Source organism: Manihot esculenta, chromosome 1 (genome assembly GCF_001659605.2).
Source record: "Manihot esculenta cultivar AM560-2 chromosome 1, M.esculenta_v8, whole genome shotgun sequence".
NCBI classification, from domain to species: Eukaryota; Viridiplantae; Streptophyta; class Magnoliopsida; order Malpighiales; family Euphorbiaceae; genus Manihot; species Manihot esculenta.
In genome coordinates, this window is record NC_035161.2 from 28,064,365 (window position 1) to 28,081,808 (window position 17,444).

The 17,444-nt window shown below is 32.6% G+C and overlaps 2 protein-coding genes across 4 annotated transcripts; both read left to right on the top strand.

Moving 5' to 3' along the window:
* The first annotated feature begins 3,235 nt into the window (after positions 1-3,235).
* On the top strand, positions 3,236-7,663 carry LOC110628940 (adenine phosphoribosyltransferase 3). Of its 2 annotated transcripts, none has more exons than XM_021775777.2 (6): positions 3,236-3,678; positions 3,940-4,036; positions 6,319-6,411; positions 6,733-6,882; positions 7,176-7,234; positions 7,342-7,663. In XM_021775777.2, exons 1-6 carry the CDS (start codon positions 3,631-3,633, stop codon positions 7,393-7,395), a joined length of 501 nt encoding a protein of 166 aa, XP_021631469.1. In that variant the 5' UTR covers positions 3,236-3,630; the 3' UTR covers positions 7,396-7,663. The 2 variants fall into 2 exon arrangements, with proteins under 2 accessions (XP_021631469.1, XP_021631468.1); XM_021775776.2 differs by having other exon boundaries at positions 3,238-3,678; positions 3,926-4,036.
* Positions 7,664-8,160: 497 nt separating this feature from the next.
* LOC110628929 (probable lipid phosphate phosphatase beta) lies at positions 8,161-10,870 on the top strand. Of its 2 annotated transcripts, XR_006350551.1 has the most exons (3): positions 8,161-8,900; positions 10,080-10,336; positions 10,508-10,870. XR_006350551.1 is itself a non-coding variant. In XM_021775770.2 (2 exons), exons 1-2 carry the CDS (start codon positions 8,266-8,268, stop codon positions 10,545-10,547), a joined length of 675 nt encoding a protein of 224 aa, XP_021631462.1. In that variant the 5' UTR covers positions 8,167-8,265; the 3' UTR covers positions 10,548-10,870. The 2 variants fall into 2 exon arrangements, 1 of the variants encoding a protein (XP_021631462.1); XM_021775770.2 differs by lacking the exon at positions 10,080-10,336 and having other exon boundaries at positions 8,167-8,900.
* The last annotated feature ends 6,574 nt before the right edge of the window (positions 10,871-17,444 follow it).

Consider the following 17,444-nt stretch of genomic DNA (forward strand, 5'->3'; position numbering starts at 1 on the left):
TCGAAAAAGATAAATTTAAAAAGAGGGAGACTAACAACAGAAATCAAGAGATCGAATCTCTCCCATTACCATTGCCAGATAAACGAACATCACAAACACAGATATGAAAATTCCAAGAAAAAAAAAAACATTGAAATCAAGAATTTTTCTACAAATAACTCCAACAATAATAATAAAAATTTATTTATATCCTCACCAAAAAAAGTAAAAAGAGGAATCCAATCCGAACAAAGTGAAAGGAGTCACTACTGTCCACTGGAGACAAGAGCAACTATAAATCCGATAAGAAGAGAGGTCTATTGCCTCACAAACACCACACCATAAACTAGAGAGGTTTTCTCTCTAAGAACCTTAAAGAAATTAAGTCTAATTTCTTACATTCAAGTGATCTCAATTTCAATTTCGATTCCATTTCAGTTTACATTCGAGATGTTCAAAATTATGATGATATGAATATTTTCTACATTATTATACATCAGTTTATAAGATTTATGTTTATAATAATTTTTATTTAATTTCTATATTAAAAAATTAAAATGAATCAGTGTAATTTACTTTTACAAAAGAAATGATTGAATCGAACCAATTTAGGTTCAAAACTTTATGCTTCGAAATAGCCAATTTCAATAAGGCTTCAACTAATAATTGGCCCTTAACAAACGACTTCAATCTGGTTCATGAATCAAAATTATTTAATTAAGTTTGACTCTGGATCGAACCGGGGCTCTGGGCATTATTTGCCTTCTTCTCTTTCTGCATTAAAATGCTTGGATCTCCCTATTCATATGCCCATAGTGCTGCTAAGATAACTTATTCCCAGTCAATCTCTAAGAGTGGGTCCTATCTATTAGGATCCTAAAATTTGAGGAATTAAACATATTCTATAAGTCATATAAATTTCAGTTTAAAAATCTTATCAAAATCTTTATATATAAATTTATTAAATATATTTTATTATTTTTAAAATTAAAATTAAATAATATAAATAAATTATTTTATGTTTTATGAAATAAATACAATGTCTATTTATAAATATCTGTAATATAGATATTTTCCAAAATATGACATTCACTTTTTTATGGAACAATTAAATCCTGACGGTTGATGGTGATATTAAATAAGGATTAATTCCTAAGAAGAACTAATCTTTTTTACTTTTTAAATATTGGAAAAATGGATAATTTTTTTTTAAAAAATATTTGCATTAATTTATAGTTAGATCTCAACTTATATTTATTAGATAATTAGTTATGGTAAAAAATTAAATTAAAAAATTTACAGTGAGTTATTATATAGTTCTTGAACTTTTTATTAATAAAATATATAATTTTTTAATTTAAATTTTATATTGAAAAGTAAATTTAAATTATGTACAGTAAAAAATATATTATTTGTAATAAATATTTATTATAAATAAATTTCTATTTATATAAAATATTATATATTAAAACATTTCGTGCATATTATGTATATATATATATATATAACTTTTATTTTATATCACTAATATTAAGTAAATTAATTTAAGAAGCTATGTTGTTAAAGGTAGGGGTGAGTATTCGGTCGGTTCGGTTCAAAATCGAACTGAACTGAATAAACCGTAAATTAAAATTTTAGTGTTTATGAAAATCGAACCGAACCGATTTTGGTCAGAAACCGAACCGAATCGAACCGGTCTGATTCGGTTCGGTTCGGTTCGGTTTGATCGGTTTCGATTTTTAATAAATTTTTTTTATTTTTTACACTTTATTTTTAATATTTTAAAATTTAATTAAAATATTTTAACCTTAATATGATTTAATTTCTCAATATTATTGAAAAATATATTATTATCACTAATCGGTTCGGTTCGATTTTTTTGGTTTTTTTTCTGATCAAAACCGAACCGAACCGAAATAATTGAAATTTCTAAAATTAAAAATTGAATCGAACCGAAATGTATAAAAAACCGAATCAAATTTTCAAATCGATTTAGTTCGATCGATTTTTTCGATTTGAATCGAATACTGCTCACCCCTCTAATTAAAGCGTTCAAAAAATAGATTTGATTTTGGTAAAATTAAAAAAAAAAAAGGAACAAAATCTTTAGAAATGTGGATTTTATATATTCTGGCTGTATATATGTAGAGGGTCCATTATCTATAATTAGCACTAGATTTTATATATTCTGGCTGTATAATCTTTCAAATAAATTATTATTCCTTTGTAATTTAGCATATGATATCAAAACATTTCTTAATTGAAAAGCAACATAACACAAAAATTAAATAAATATTTGCTTCAATTCCTTAATTATTTTTTGACATAATTCATGCACTTGTAAATTAATTTTAGCGTCCAGTTTGATTTTTTATTCCAAAAGATTAAAATTAAATATATTTTTTTAAAATTAAAATTAAAAATTGAGAGGATAAAATTTAATATCTTTCGTATTTATTTAAATATATTTATTATCATACTAAACCTGTGAGTGAATTCTAGGGGATGAGCAGTATTCGGTTCAAATCGAAAAAATCGACCGAATCAAATCGAATTAAAAATTTGGTTCGGTTTTTTATATATTTCAGTTTGGTTCGGTTTTTAATTTCAGAAATTTTGGTTATTTCGGTTCGGTTCGGTTTTGATCAGAAAAAAATCGAAAAAATCAAACCGAACCGATTAGTGATAATAATATGTTTTTTCAATAATATAGAGAAATTAAATTATATTAAGATTAAAATATTTTAATTAAATTTTAAAATACTAAAAATAAAGTGTAAAAAATAAAAAAATTATTAAAAATCGAAACAGATCAAATCGAACTGAATTAAATCTGTTTAATTTGATTCGGTTTTTGATCAAAATCGATTCGATTCGGTTTTTATAAACACTAAAATTTCAATTTTCGGTTTATTTAGTTCGATTCGATTTTGAATCGAACCGACCGAATGCTCACCGTACTGGAGTGAATTCAACGATTTTCTTTTTTATATAAATTTTTATTTTTATATATTATAATTATTTTTTAAAAAAATTTATAAAATATTTCAACCATTTTATAATTTTTATTCGTATTTATTTTAAAAATATGATTGCACCTTGCTAACTTGCATATATGGAACATTGAATAATCTTTCCATAAACACAACGTTGAAAAAAAAGGAAAAAGAAAAAGAAGAGACCAAGTCGATAAAACCGCGCGAAATCCCTACCTACCAAAACGACAAGCCGCGCGGCTTCTTAACGAGATAATGAGTGAGTGAATTGGAGAGTAAAAACTGAAAAATGGTTAAAGACGAAAAGTGGAATCACGAGGCTCTCTTCTTTTAATTCTCCAAAAGATATCACTTCCATTTCTCTCTTTCTCTCGTTTTCCTTCTTGTGCAGAGAGCTCTCCCTCCATAACTACGTCTCTTTATGCGTTTCCCTCTGCTTTCGCTTTTATTTATCTATTTACAATCTCTGGGCTCCCTCTCTTTAGCTTTCGTTTTTTGAACCGAGACAAGTAGCGAGAGGGGAGGGAGGAAAGATTATTATTTTTATATTTTGTTGTCTCTGTTGCTGTTTCGCTATTATATACACAACATACATACTAGTAAGATATATAAACAGATACAATGTCGGCCTTCAGAGACCAAGATCCTCGTATCCATGGCATCCAAACTAAGATTCGCGTTGTCCCCAATTTCCCCAGAGAAGGTTTCCTTCCATTTCTGCCTTTTCTTTTTTAGCCTGTTGTATTTTCTGTTTGCTGAAAAAATGCAGGCAATAAAATTATAAAGTACCCATTTTTTTTCTTCCCTTTATGATCCCGACCACAAAGAACAAGTCTTTAGCCTTTTGGGTTTTCTATGTCTTTATATAACGAGACACTGCTAAGCTCCTCTTTGATATTAAATTCTGCATGACTTGTGATAAATGTTTTACGACTAATGGCAATTGGCAGGTATCATGTTTCAGGATATCACGACTCTGTTACTGGATCCCAAAGCGTTCAAGGACACGATCGATTTGTTCGTTGAGCGATACAAAGGGGAAAACATTTCAGTTGTTGCAGGTAGACCACACAAGACGAGCCCATTTCTCTTATTATTATTATTATTATTATTATTATTATTTTCGGTTTCAAGTTTCAGTTTTGAGGTGTTAAAGATTTGATTTAAGGCATTTTAACATTTTTTTTTCTCTTTGATTTGAGATTGAAGGTGGTGGGGTCTGTTTGCTCACTGAGCAAACTGCACCAGGGCATAAGTTTCTGGTTCCCCTTTTTTTATGAATGACTTTTTAAGAAAACTTTATGCAAATTGGTATTTACTGTGCATTTCTGTGCTATCTCACCGTCTTTTTAAGAATTATTATTATTATTTAATGGTGGGTTGTAATAGAGTATTTCTTGTTTGACTAATGGCCTCAGTTAGTGGGATGTGCCATTGATTGCTTTCTCTGTTCCATTTTCCTTTTGAGCGGCTATAAGCTGCCCTCTCTCTCCTCCCTCTGTTGTTGCTGTATTGGCGTTATGGTCATGTGGTAGGATCTGATTTGGGTGGATTTACGGTGGTTGGTGATGAATATGACCACCTTGTTGAAAAGGATGTGGACCCAAATAATGAGAGTTAACACTGGGCGGATTCATTTTGACTCCACTATAATTGGGAACTTCGCGTATTTATCTCATGCCTCATGTTTATACTCTTTTTCTTTACCATGTCTATTCAAGATTTATGAATTCCTGTGTTCGCCATGGAAGGTCTTGTTTTTTGGCATTTCCTCCATAGATAACCTCCTTGTGTTTAACTGTTCCAGAGAAAATAGTGGCTGTGTTGTTAGTTAATGAAGGAGTGATTGTGATGAATAAATTTCTGTATTAAAGGATTATATAGCAAAACTCCAAATACAGATGATGTGCTGTTCCTCCCACAAACTTGTGCAGAGGTGAAAAGTTTTCATGCTCTCGTCAATCTGGTGGCACTGGTCCTCATTTTAATTATATTTTTGGATCACAAAGGATTTGGTCAACATTTAGTATATACGTGCTTTGTCTTAATGTGTGGCATTAGAATCTGTCTCTTTATGTGCTCGTCTGGACGTCCGTTGTCTTCTTGTGTCAGTGAGAAACTTTATACGTTTGTGGAATCTTCTTTCAAATTATAGTCTCACATGGAAAAATTGTGGCATTTTCTTCTTTGAGATAAAGATTTCTGCAACTTCTTATCTTTTGCCTGCCTAGTTGATGTTATCCGCTAGATTAGGTCTTGGGCATGTGATCATGGTGTTGGTCAGTGGAAGGCCTAGTTCAGAGAATGCAGCATAGATGTGTGTCACACTCCACCATTACAGATAGACCATTAAGTTTAAAATAATCACATTCGACATAATATCCGTCTTTTGCAAACCCCAGTTTATTATTATTTTTTTCAAAATAACTTTTTTTCCTGACTAAGTTTTGATAAAAGCAGTTCTTTGGTTAGAAGCTTGTGGTTGCTGATTTGGTTAAGCTTTTATCATTCAATCATTTGTTTGCTGTGTCTGAACTCATGTCTGACTTCCAAGTAACTTTGAAAGATTAATCATTTGAAGTGATTCATCTTTGTTCTGTCATGAAAACTCTGTGTTTCTTATGACAATCTGTTCTGCAATGATAATATGGACATTTGGTGGTGGAGATTAATTTTTCCCTTCTATAGTTCACAACTCTCATTGGAGCATGAATGAGTTACAGATATTGCTCTGGTTCAATTGTTACAAATTCCTGAATTTATCCTGAAATAGGGTGCTGCAAATATGCCCGTTGTTTTCTAGTCATTACAATATTTTTCCTTGCTAAAATGCCCTGCCATTTAATGCATTTTGATATATGTTTGTTCTTGAGTTAATATCCTGGAAGAATAAGCTTTGGTTGTAGCTCTCTTCTTTCCTTGGCTGTTGCACAATGCACTCTAACTCGTTTGCATACGAGTTGAATGCATATTTGATGAGCGAATATTATATATGTTATGATGACCTTGTCTTCTAAGACAAAAAATCTATGTTATGATGTTTCTAGAGATGTATAGTTGCGTAGTTGTTTCATTGGTTTGTCACTATTTCTTTAGAAGTTTCTGTTATTTAGTCAATTGTAAGGACAGCCACCCCTCTCCCCTTCCAATAAAAAAGAAGAAAAAAAAATCCCTTAGGAAAATTCACTGTTTAACATGAGAGTGTTCAATGTTGGAAAATTAAATCATTCTAACTTGTCTTGCATTCTGCTACATAATGTAGTTAACTTTTTTGTAATTAAGAAAGTCTTTTGAAGTTATTTGAGGTATGTACTTCTGAAATATGATGGATTTTATTTTGCAGGAATAGAGGCACGAGGTTTTATATTTGGACCTCCCATTGCATTGGCAATTGGAGCAAAGTTTGTTCCATTGAGAAAACCAAAGAAATTGCCTGGTACTTACTTCATCCCTTTGTACATTTTCAGCTCAGAAACTAAAGAAAGTGCTTCAATGAAATATCCTCCATGGTCTATTTTGAGTGTGGCTAGTCAAGAGTGATGGTTTATTAGTTATGATCGTTAAGCTTTTGCATGCATATTAACAATGCATAGGTCATCCGACTATGCGCAAATCTGTCTGACTGCATTAAGTGCTTACGCCGTTTACATCTTCTATGGCTTACTTGAACTTGTTAACTCAACTTCAGAGCTAGCAGGTGTTATATGCAGATGAACAACTCCTATGGCCTGTTAAATAATAGCTTCTGTTATTGCAGGTGAAGTTATCAGAGAAGAGTATGTTCTGGAATATGGAAGTGACTGCCTTGAGATGCATGTTGGAGCAGTCAATTCAGGGGAACGTGCTTTGGTGGTTGATGACTTGATTGCCACTGGTGGCACCCTGCGAGCAGCTATGAATTTACTTGGTAACTACATCATAATTAAATCTTCTAAGTTAAGACATATACTTGTTCTTTTCTTCATGGTGAGTTTCAAATTTTTCTTTTTATTATAAATTTTGATGCATGGATGTTCTTGTTGGTGTATGATGTTTACATGTATTACGATTCATGCTTTGCTTATGATATTATCTGATCTTTCTTAAATGTTGTATGGCACAAGGAAGAACAATACAACCCTTTCCTATGCTCTCTGCTCTTTTCTATTCCTTCTCTTCTCTATGGTCTCTTTACTACATTTGCAAAATGTTATTTCTCAGAACGTGCTGGAGCAGAAGTTATTGAATGTGCTTGTGTGATTGAAATACCAGAATTAAAGGTGAGTTTATTGCTTTTTTTTTTTCTCCGCCAACTGCGTAGTCTGAACACAGTGCATACGGTTTCTCTAAATTGATAGTGATCCTGACTATACTAGGGATTTGGCAGGGTCGTGAGAGATTGAACGGCAAGCCCTTGTTTGTGCTTGTGGAATCCCACTGACGATGGCAGATATGATCAGCCTGCATGCATCATGAAATGTGCATTAGAGGGAGATTCGGGGATACCCATCTGGAGTGTGCTATCGGTTTAGCCCCAGTGTTAGGGATGATCGGTGAATTTGAAGAAAACATGGTGGTTGGAACCCTTCTTTTTTACATGTTAGCTTAGAAACATTGATTTTATGTGAAGGGATGGATTTGGAAAATGAAAGGCTCGTAGGAATCTCTCATTCTTTTTCCTTTTTCTGGAAAATGAATTTATATTACTCAATCTGTGTTTTTGTTTTGGTTTTGGCTTTGCAAATCTGCGCATGCATTACAAAATCGCTCAACATTATTGAGATGGACTAATTAAGGAACAAACTAAAATTGTAATCTAATTAATATATAAATGGGAAAATTACTTTTTGGTATCTAAATTTTAATAAATTAACCAGTTAGTTTTATTATTAATTAATTCTTATATTTTATAAAAAATTTACTAATTAATTTTTTTATTAAAAATATTTTTAATTTTTTATAATATTGAACCGTTAAAATTAATATAAAATTAAATTAATAAATTTTTTAAAATATTAAAATATTTTTTAAATTGAGATACTAATTTCTTTATACGATTGGAATGAAATAATAATTTCTCCAAAACAAAAAAGTCAAATTAAAAAATTTGAAAATTTTAATTAAAATAAAAAATTATTCACCCCTGATCACAATTAGTGGTGTCGGGCTCCAAACCTTCTCAACGATGTCGTTTCATGGCATTTCCTCGACTAATTGTATTTGGCACACCCTTTGTCCTAGGACGAAATAACCAACGAAACAGACGCTCAACCGTTGACCGCGACCACCACCACCACCACCACCAGGGGTGATGGCTACGCAGCTTCCACCTCTCCGCCACATCTTGGCCTTCGACACCATGTTCTCTCACCTTCTTCATTCCCTTTTCCACTCATACCTCCCTGCTTCGCTTCTCCTCGTCCTTGAACTGTTGGCTGACTTCCGCTTTTCCTTTCCCATTACGCTCGCCCTATGCCTTTCCCCTCTCTCCCCCTCCCTCCTCCCTTTCTTTTCTCCTCTCCTCTTCGGCCTCCTCCTCGACATCGCCTTCGTTGGCCTAATCAAGATCATTTTCCGCCGTCCTCGCCCTCCCTACAATCCTAACATGTCCGCTGTCGTTTCCGCTGACAACTTCTCCTTCCCCAGTGGCCACGCCTCCCGCGTTTTTCTCGTCGCTACCCTAGTTTCGCTTTCTGCGGACGCCATTGAAGCGGCTCTGACGGATTTGAGGGCGAATGACGGATTTGCCCACCGGTGGATTGCAGGGGACGACACCAAAGTGGTGGGGATTGTGGTATTGGTTGTTCGAGTATGGGCAGCAGTAACGGCGTTGTCTAGGGTTTTGCTCGGTAGGCATTTTTTTATCGACGTTTTAGCGGGGGCGTGTTTGGGCGTCTTTGAAGCTCTCCTTGCTTTTCAATTCCTGCAAATTGAGGAATATTTGAGGTAAATTAAAAAGAGATTAGTAATGCCATTTCTGATTGCTAAAGGATTTTGGAAATGTAAGGATAAGGATTGTTAAAGGAAATGTAAGGATAAGGATTGAAGTTTCATTGGTTCAGCTACTCAAAATCCAATGGCATTTCTGATTGTTAAAGGAAATGTAATTTATGGAAAGAATTTTGGAAACACTATAACCAAACATGATGAAATGGTGTGAAAATTTATCATGTTTAATACTGGAATAGGAATCATTCTTATTGGGTGTCCGATCTAAAAGGTCAGTCAGAGGTTTGTGTCAATATAAGATCTTTGAAGTTCAAACCTTAAACTAGTCGCTAGTGTGTTTCAAATCACGTGTTCTTTTAGTAAACATAAAGATGTAGCGCTGATCTTTTGAGGATGCAGCCAATTGTGAGGTTGTTTGACGTAAATTAAATGGTAAACTGTAGGATCAGTTGCTTCTTATTTATTTGCTATTGACTAAGTAAAATGTTCATCTTAGATTGTTAGGAACCTCTCGTTGGATATTACAAAAGATGCCAATTTAAAAGCTCAGTTTCTTTCGCCACAATGTTGGAAAGGAGGAAGGATGTATGGGTGTTTTCCTTTCTACTTTCTAACCTCTTCATTTTTGTTGGCTTCAGTAAAGCTATTCATCATTGGACTTGTTCTTTTTTAGTAGATTTATGACGATGGATGGCCTTGATAATAAAGTGCATGTGAATTGCTTGCTGGAGTATGGTACTGATGCTATATATTGGTGCACAAGTGCACAAGTTTATTAGATAATGGTATTTTAAGGTTTTGAGCATAGTAGCTATTGGAACACATGCAATTTGTGAGTATGGAAGAAGAGCAACCCAGGAACCAAGCCGTTCATGGTTTGTGTTCAAATGTCCAGTTGTCAGGGATGTGAAGGAGGGTGATAACCTCCCAGGTCATATTTTTTTTTCCCCTTTTTTGAACAAAGATCCAGTCTAGTTGTTTATTAAAGGGATTTGAAACCTCTCTCTTCATTTGTATCATGGATCTTTTATCATTAAAACTTGACCACATAGAAACCAGAAGATCCCACAAATTAGAAAGTGTTATATTAGGTTTATATTCCCTTATTTCTGTCCTTATTCATGTGCATTCTTTCTTAGCTTTTATGTAACTGGTAGATCAAAATTTTTATTCTAGTTCCATAAAGGGAGATCAGCACAAATCAGCAGAATCTTACTCTCAGAACTTCATAGCCGGTTAATCAAGACTGATGTCAGCTTGGATAGCAAACTTTTTTCTCAACACATAGGCATGAATGCTACCCTTTCTAGGATCTTTTTGGCCCAGCCTTCGTGATCATTAATTCATTATTGAATGTAGCGTTCCAATTTGGCCTTTTGGTTTAGGAAAATTGCATGCTTACACATTATGGGCTTAAAACAGAGAGCAGAGAGGTAATCTGCTGTCTGCACTTTTCATTAACAAGTCTGCATGTCTTTTGTTGATTTTTGCCTCCTTTTTAAGATACAAATTCATGAAACTTGTTGAAATTTTAACTTTTGGATTGCAAGTTTTGCTAAAAGGAAAATGGAAGTATTAAACAGGCTTGATTTTCTTACATGCAGCCTATCGCTTTATCAGAAAGTTGGCCAAGGTCACAGTTAAGTGCTTTGGAGTTGCAGCTGTAGGAGAGCATCTCGTGCAATATACTGGGCAGACGTATCTAAAATTCTCTAGATGGCAGATACATGTTAAGGATATCTATTAACAAATGTCTGCAATGTCTAGAAAATGTTGCATTGCTTCATTTTTTGCCAGAGACATTGAATACTGGAACATGAACCACTTCGTATTTCCAAACTCATACTCTGTTGATTTCGACAACTGCTTTTGGCAGTAAATGTGTATTCCAGTTTGTATATTCATTTTTAACTATGTATTTGATTAATTTTCTATTCTCTTCAATTTGTTAAATTTTTTGTTGAATATGATACTTAGTCCAGTGAATATGGGTTATTTAGGTCTTCCATTGTATATTGTTTCTGTCATATATTCGTGGTTTCTATTAGAAGCAACCATGCAGTATCTATATCCAAATCTACATAATGTTACTACTGGAGTGTCTTTTCTCTTCTATGGCGGTGCTAATGCAAACATCATATAATGCATGTACCCATTTGCTGGTCTGGAAAATTTTTCACTTGCTTCAGTCAGCAACATATTTACCTTAGATTTTCCTGGTCTTCAGATAAAGAAATACTTGAACAGCCAATAAGTGATTGTGATATAACATGTGATGCTAACTGTCTTAGCGTTGCCAATTTGGAAAGCAGTTAGCTCAATAATTCATGTAACATGTGCTCTTTTGGAGCTAAGATAACTTGATAAGCTTTATCCGATAAGGTTATGTTGATTGATGGATGGATTATTTGCTTTCCAGGCAATTTGTAAAAAGACACTCCAAACTTGCTAGATTAGCGCTGACAATGATTGTTGATATTTTCTAGTTGCATCATTGCTACAGTATCATGATGAAATGCGGAACATGTCAAGGCAAAAAGAGGTTCAGCACTTCCTTTTGTATTCATTGAGGTAATATGTTATCATGACACCTGAACTCGATGGCATGGCATCAAAGTGAATCAAGGAATCTACCTTACGTTATGTAGTTACATGTTCATTTGTTGCCCTGAAAACAGACTGCTTTGTATCCCAATGTGGCTTGTCATTATTGTTATAATGTCTATTTCTGAATGCTGTTGCTGAAAAGGAGATGCATATACATTCTTTGAATTCCGAACATGTTTACACTGCATTGGATTGAAAATCATATTGTGTTCCTGTGGAATCTGGGGATGGTCTTTATCCATCAGATTAATGTAGGGGTCCCACCATTGAAATTATACTTCTACATATTTCACCCATTTTTAAGCTTCCAAGTGATGTCTGATAGATGATGACTAAAGTTTTGTCTTGGCTGTGGAAATATTGTAGCTTGTCTATTTGTTGAACAGCAACGTATGCGCTTTTTATTTGTTACCCCATGATCCCCGGCTTTCCTTTGAAACTAGCTCCACACTCTTTTGGAGCGCGGAACTAGCCAGCCGATAACAGGACAGTGTTCATGGCTATTCTTTTTCTTTTTTTATCTAACTATTCATGGCTTTTTCGTCCAACTAGCCAGCCGATAATGGGACACTACCCAATATTTGCTTGGACAGGTTTTACGGAGAAGGAACAATTGATATTTGGTGTTAGGTGTAACTTCACTTTATGACGGCTTTAGGGCCTGCTCACCATCAGCATTCAGCAACAAGAAGCAGCTTTGTCATTGTCTGTAATAAATCATGGTCAGTTCTCCTTTACCATGATAGAAAATCATGGCTTACAGATCATGAGAATCACCATTATTGCGCTATTTCTGAAAAGATCATTACCCCATGTTTGTATGTGATCGTTAATTGTGGGGGACCATAGCCTTTATTCTGAACTATGAATTCAATAATTTTGCCTCATATCTGGTTTAATAATCAAGAAAGATATTGCACGGCACTGAGTTCCATTTTCCTGAGAATTTCAATATTATTCTTTTCATTCCAGTATTTCATTTAAAAGAAGGTAAATTCCCATCCTAATTTCAATTTTTATGCAATTTCTTGTTTGGTTTAGTTGACAAATTAAGATTATTCGATTATCTCAGTTTCAGAAAACTTATTCCATTTCATTTTGCAAATGAATGAACCAAGTATATAGATCTTACTGCACAAAAATGAATATGGCTGGCTACTGCATTTGCAGTCTTCCAACCTCACCTGCATGAAACTTAGATATGCAGGATGGCTAAGTATGCATGCATGTGCCAGCCACCATGTTGTGAGAAACTGTTTGAGGACATAGAAAAGCAAAATGAAAATGACATGAAAATATAAGTGTATGAGCTGTAGATAATCTCTAGGCATATCTATCTAGGTCCACTATTCAGTGTAGATGCAGACTTTGCGGGGCCCAAAGCCTGCATATTGGACCGACCCTAGAAGCTAAAGAGTTTCAGAAATATTAGACCAGTGAGACTGGTTAGGACAAAGATGTGCTGATGAGAAATTAAGAAAGGCTGGTTAATAATTTATTTAGCTGATGATGAGCAAGTGCAAGGGCAAGAAAAATTGCAGAGAGTTATGCAATCATGTGAGGATAACTGGGTCTTCTGTAGTTTGTACAAAGACACATCACATTTGCATGTATGATTTATTTTGGGAGTTTGTGGCATGGCATTGGTCCATTGTTAATATCTGCAACTGATTATTTTTTTAACTTTTTACCAAAAAAGGTTTAGGACCACCGGAAGCCAAATTCAATTTTTCTGGTACTGATGAGGACTGAGGGATTAGGACAGTTCTCTTCTCTTTCTCTGGGTTGGGACAAATTCACCCTCTTGATGAGTATCGTGATCATCACTGGCAAAAACACAGACCCTGGGCAGAGAGAGGTTCAGAAGAGAAAGACTGACACAAAATGGAAGATAGATCATATTGCATCATTTGAAGGACTTTGTCCCCTCTTTCCTCTTTGATATGAGAAAAAGGAAAATGAAAAAAGAAAATAATAATAATAAACAAAATAGAAAGAGCTCTTTCTATTTCTCCCTTTTTACTTGTGTTTTTGAGGATTTTTGCTTATAGGCGTTGCATTGTTTAAACTTACATTCTCCTGCATGGCCACGTTTCTGTATGCTTCAATCTAACTTCATGAAGATTCTTTTACCAATTCACACATGAATGATTTGTTTTTGGGTGTTTCTGAAGATGATTTGTGGTCACATTTTTTACTCATTTATGTCTGTTGAATAGGAATACAATTATTTGTAATTAGTTTGGTCAACTTGGGAAAATCACAGTGACTATCATGATATGGATCCTTTTCTGCTACTTCAAACCTAATTGCTTCCTAAGAAAGAGAATGTAATGCAGGACTAAACCCCAAAAAAAGGGTGATGTAAGAGAAATTATACATTATCACCGTAATTTTCCAAGTCTGAGATGCCTCACAAACAACTCAAAAAGAGAGGAAAATAATACTCTCCAAACTTTATATATAAATGTATATATCTTTTGAGAAAGGAAAAGAAAGCTCTCCATATTTGGGTTGGACATCCATGGGCTATGAATTAAGAGATTATTTAAAAAGAAAAGTGTCTTGTCTTTCTCTTGTTATATGGCATGAAATTATTGTGAACAGACAAATAATTGGAAATATATTATTTATTATTATTATTATTTTATGTTTCAAATCAGACATTATTCGAGGACACTAATAGTGATAAATGTAGATGAAAAATATTATCTTGGTTTAGTTTTGTAAATTTCAGTTGTTATCCTTAAAAATCAGAATAAATCTAAGATTTCCTTTTGAATTTGAATTCAACTTTCTTGGCAAGTTTTCTCCAATAAAAAGCTATGATCAGTGAATAAAAATCATATAATTTTTCCACCTAACCTTCTACTTTTTCCTACTTCAACTTCCTTACCTTTCTAACAATTTAACCATGAAAATAAACAAAGAGGGAGGACTAAGGCAAAGCACATATAATTCTTGCCTAGAAAGGGTGATGGTAAGTATGTGCAGATCACATGTTGTGCTGGTGAGGCACAAAAATGATATGATATTTATGTATATAAATTTTGAGAAGATAAGGGTATTGCTGCAATGGGAGTCTTTGCTCCATGATCCAAGAAGGGGGGTGATGAGGGGTCCTCCCATATCCTTTTAGTGATTCAATGAGTTGTTTCCCAACTGCAAATTTGATGATCTCTATGGAAAATTTTTTGTTGAATGTTTAGTACTTGAGAAACATGGATTTGATAGAAAGTTGTTGCTTTCTTTGCTACCCTTGACCCACCCACCCCCTTCCTCTCCTCCATTAAGTTTTCCCATATACTCAATTAATTTTCATCTTTCAAATTTTTCTTCTAGATTTTGGACTAAAAGAAAGATGCATGTAGCCCCATTCTCACCTATAAAATCTTGGCAGTCTCTTTTTTTTCTCAAAAAGGAAATCTTTGATTATATATATATCTATTAATCCAAAAAGATTCCATGGCAATTAAAGTACAGCCTTCACTGCATTACATAGAAAAATATTTGAAAAAAATGTTATTTTAATACATATATAAAAAAGCTAAGCCTTGTGGTAAGGCGTGGTCCTCTATTTGAACACATGAACATGTGGATCACCACCACTCTCGCCCAACAGAACCTCCACAAATCCTAGCTAGCTTCACTATTTTCAAGCACTCAAAACCATTATAAAACAAACAACAAGACCATGGCAATCAGTGCAAGCTGCCTTCCAAAACAATAAACAAAGAGATATTTTTACGTGTATGTATAAAACCAAGCTAGGATTACAAATAAAAAAAGGAAAAACACACCTTGGCTTTTTATTATAAATAAAGGGAAGCTAGCAAAGAAGAGACTTGTGATTGGGACTATCTATGTTAAGCTCTCGTAGGACCAGAAGTAATGGGGTATTAACACACCTTAATACAGACACATGGCTAACCGATAACTCAAATTATTTGGTCTCACAATCACCTGACACCATTATTTTTTCATTTGCTTGCTTGCTTGCCCCTTTTTCATATTTTCCTTTCTTACTTCATTTTCATAATTGCAAGGTTATTAGGGTGGCTTCGTTCTCATTTTCTATTTTTCATTTTATAGAAAAAAAAAACACATTAATTTTATTATTTTGATTTTTCTAATGCAATAAAATTATTTTTATTTAATAACATATTATTTGAATTACGAGAAGCTCGGTCAGAAGCATCATTGTTTCTTTGTAAACTGACACGTGTTAGAAGCACGGTTTCACAACCAGTTGCAGCCTCGCCGGACCACTTACTCCGATTGTCCGTACCGCATGGATTCCTCATTTTTTTCACTTTTTGTTTGTATAGTAGCAGTCCTACCTAGTAAGATACGGTCATTGTCATTTCGCTTTCACTTCTGTGTTGTTATTTAATTCTCTTTGCATATCTCATCTGCCATTGGAGGTTTAAGATGCCTCTTATCAATGGAACTAATCAAATCATTTTCACTTGATGATTAAAAAAATAGGGTTTTTTTTTTTTCTCCTAATCTATAATTCTTAATCAATAAAATATTGAAGGACATGATCAATAACTTAGTAAATGGGAAAAGTAAATGTTTTGTTAATTTTAATGTTGAAAATGGGTTGTGAGTGTTTGGCTTCGTTTCCGTATCACGTGACTATGTTTGTTGAAGCAGAGTTCACCATTTCCCATGAACTTAGAAGAAAAAAAAATCATTAATAAAGAAAAGAAAAGAAAAGAAAATAATTAGGGAGAGATTAAAAATATAGGCATTCATATGAAATAGAGGGAGTAAACAGTCACTCACCCACCCTTTGCTTTTCCAACGTAACCTTTGCCATGCTATTTTGATCTCCAAGCCTCAGATTTCCATAATGAAATTTATTGCACTCATTGATTTGTCACTTTCACCAAAAAAATTTGTAACATTAAAAAATGAAAGACTATAAATAAAGTGGCCATATGAATTAATTCCATTCCCATGCGTTTTGAGTAAAAAACAATCCACGTGCAGAGGAGGGTGAGCAATATTCAGATCAAATTAAAAAAATTAATCAAATCGAATTAATTTATAAATTCAATTCAATTTTTTATTTATTTTGATTTGATGTTTAATTTTAAAATTTTTAATTATTTCGATTCGGTTTTATTTTAATAGAAAAAAATTGAACTGAACCGATTAGTGATAATAGTATATTATTTTTAATAATATAGAGAAATTAGATCATATTAAGTTAAAATATATTCAATTAAATTTAAAATATTAAAAATAAAGCGTAAAAAATAAAATAATTATTAAAAATTCAAACCGATCAAATCGAATTAAATTGAATTGAATCAGATTGATTTGGTTTGATTTAATTTCTGACTAAAATCAATTTGATTTAATTTTTATAAATATTAAAATTTTAATTTTTAATTTATTCAGTTCGGTGGACAAATGTGCACCTATTACCGGAGCTGCAAAAATTATAATTTACCTAACAGTAGTCTAACTAAATTTAAATTAAATTATAATCAATCAAAGTTTAATAATTAAGATTATTTTTTAATCAAACTCAAAATGAATTTCAAATTTAATCAATTAAATTTTTTTAAAATTAAAATTTTTAGTACTTTTCATATTTATATTATAATCTTAAAATATTAGATAATAAACTTAATTTTTTTCATATTTATCTTAATTTTAATTATTTATTTTAATCCATTTTAACGAAAATTTTTTTTAGTTTATATAGTATGTAGGATTATTTTTTAAAAGATTTACTGAACAAAAAAAAATTAATAATTCATATTTATATTTAAAATTGTAAATTTTGAATAATAAAATTAATTTTTTTATTTTATCTCAATTATAATTAAAATAATTAAATTGAATTGAAAATTTATTAAAAAAATTATAATATAGTTACTAAAATTTTATTTCACTAATAATTAATTTTTTAAAATA

What these genes read in the sequence shown, in the direction of transcription:
- LOC110628940 (XM_021775776.2), top strand. Translation starts at nt 3,597, where the DNA reads ATGTCGGCCTTCAGAGACCAAGATCCTCGTATCCATGGCATCCAAACT. An exon ending in AAACATTTCAGTTGTTGCAG is followed by an intron (nt 4,037 to 6,318) that starts GTAGACCACACA and finishes TTTATTTTGCAG; the next exon opens with GAATAGAGGCACGAGGTTTT. An exon ending in AGCAGCTATGAATTTACTTG is followed by an intron (nt 6,883 to 7,175) that starts GTAACTACATCA and finishes GTTATTTCTCAG; the next exon opens with AACGTGCTGGAGCAGAAGTT.
- LOC110628929 (XM_021775770.2), top strand. Translation starts at nt 8,266, where the DNA reads ATGGCTACGCAGCTTCCACCTCTCCGCCACATCTTGGCCTTCGACACC. An exon ending in CAAATTGAGGAATATTTGAG is followed by an intron (nt 8,901 to 10,507) that starts GTAAATTAAAAA and finishes TCTTACATGCAG; the next exon opens with CCTATCGCTTTATCAGAAAG.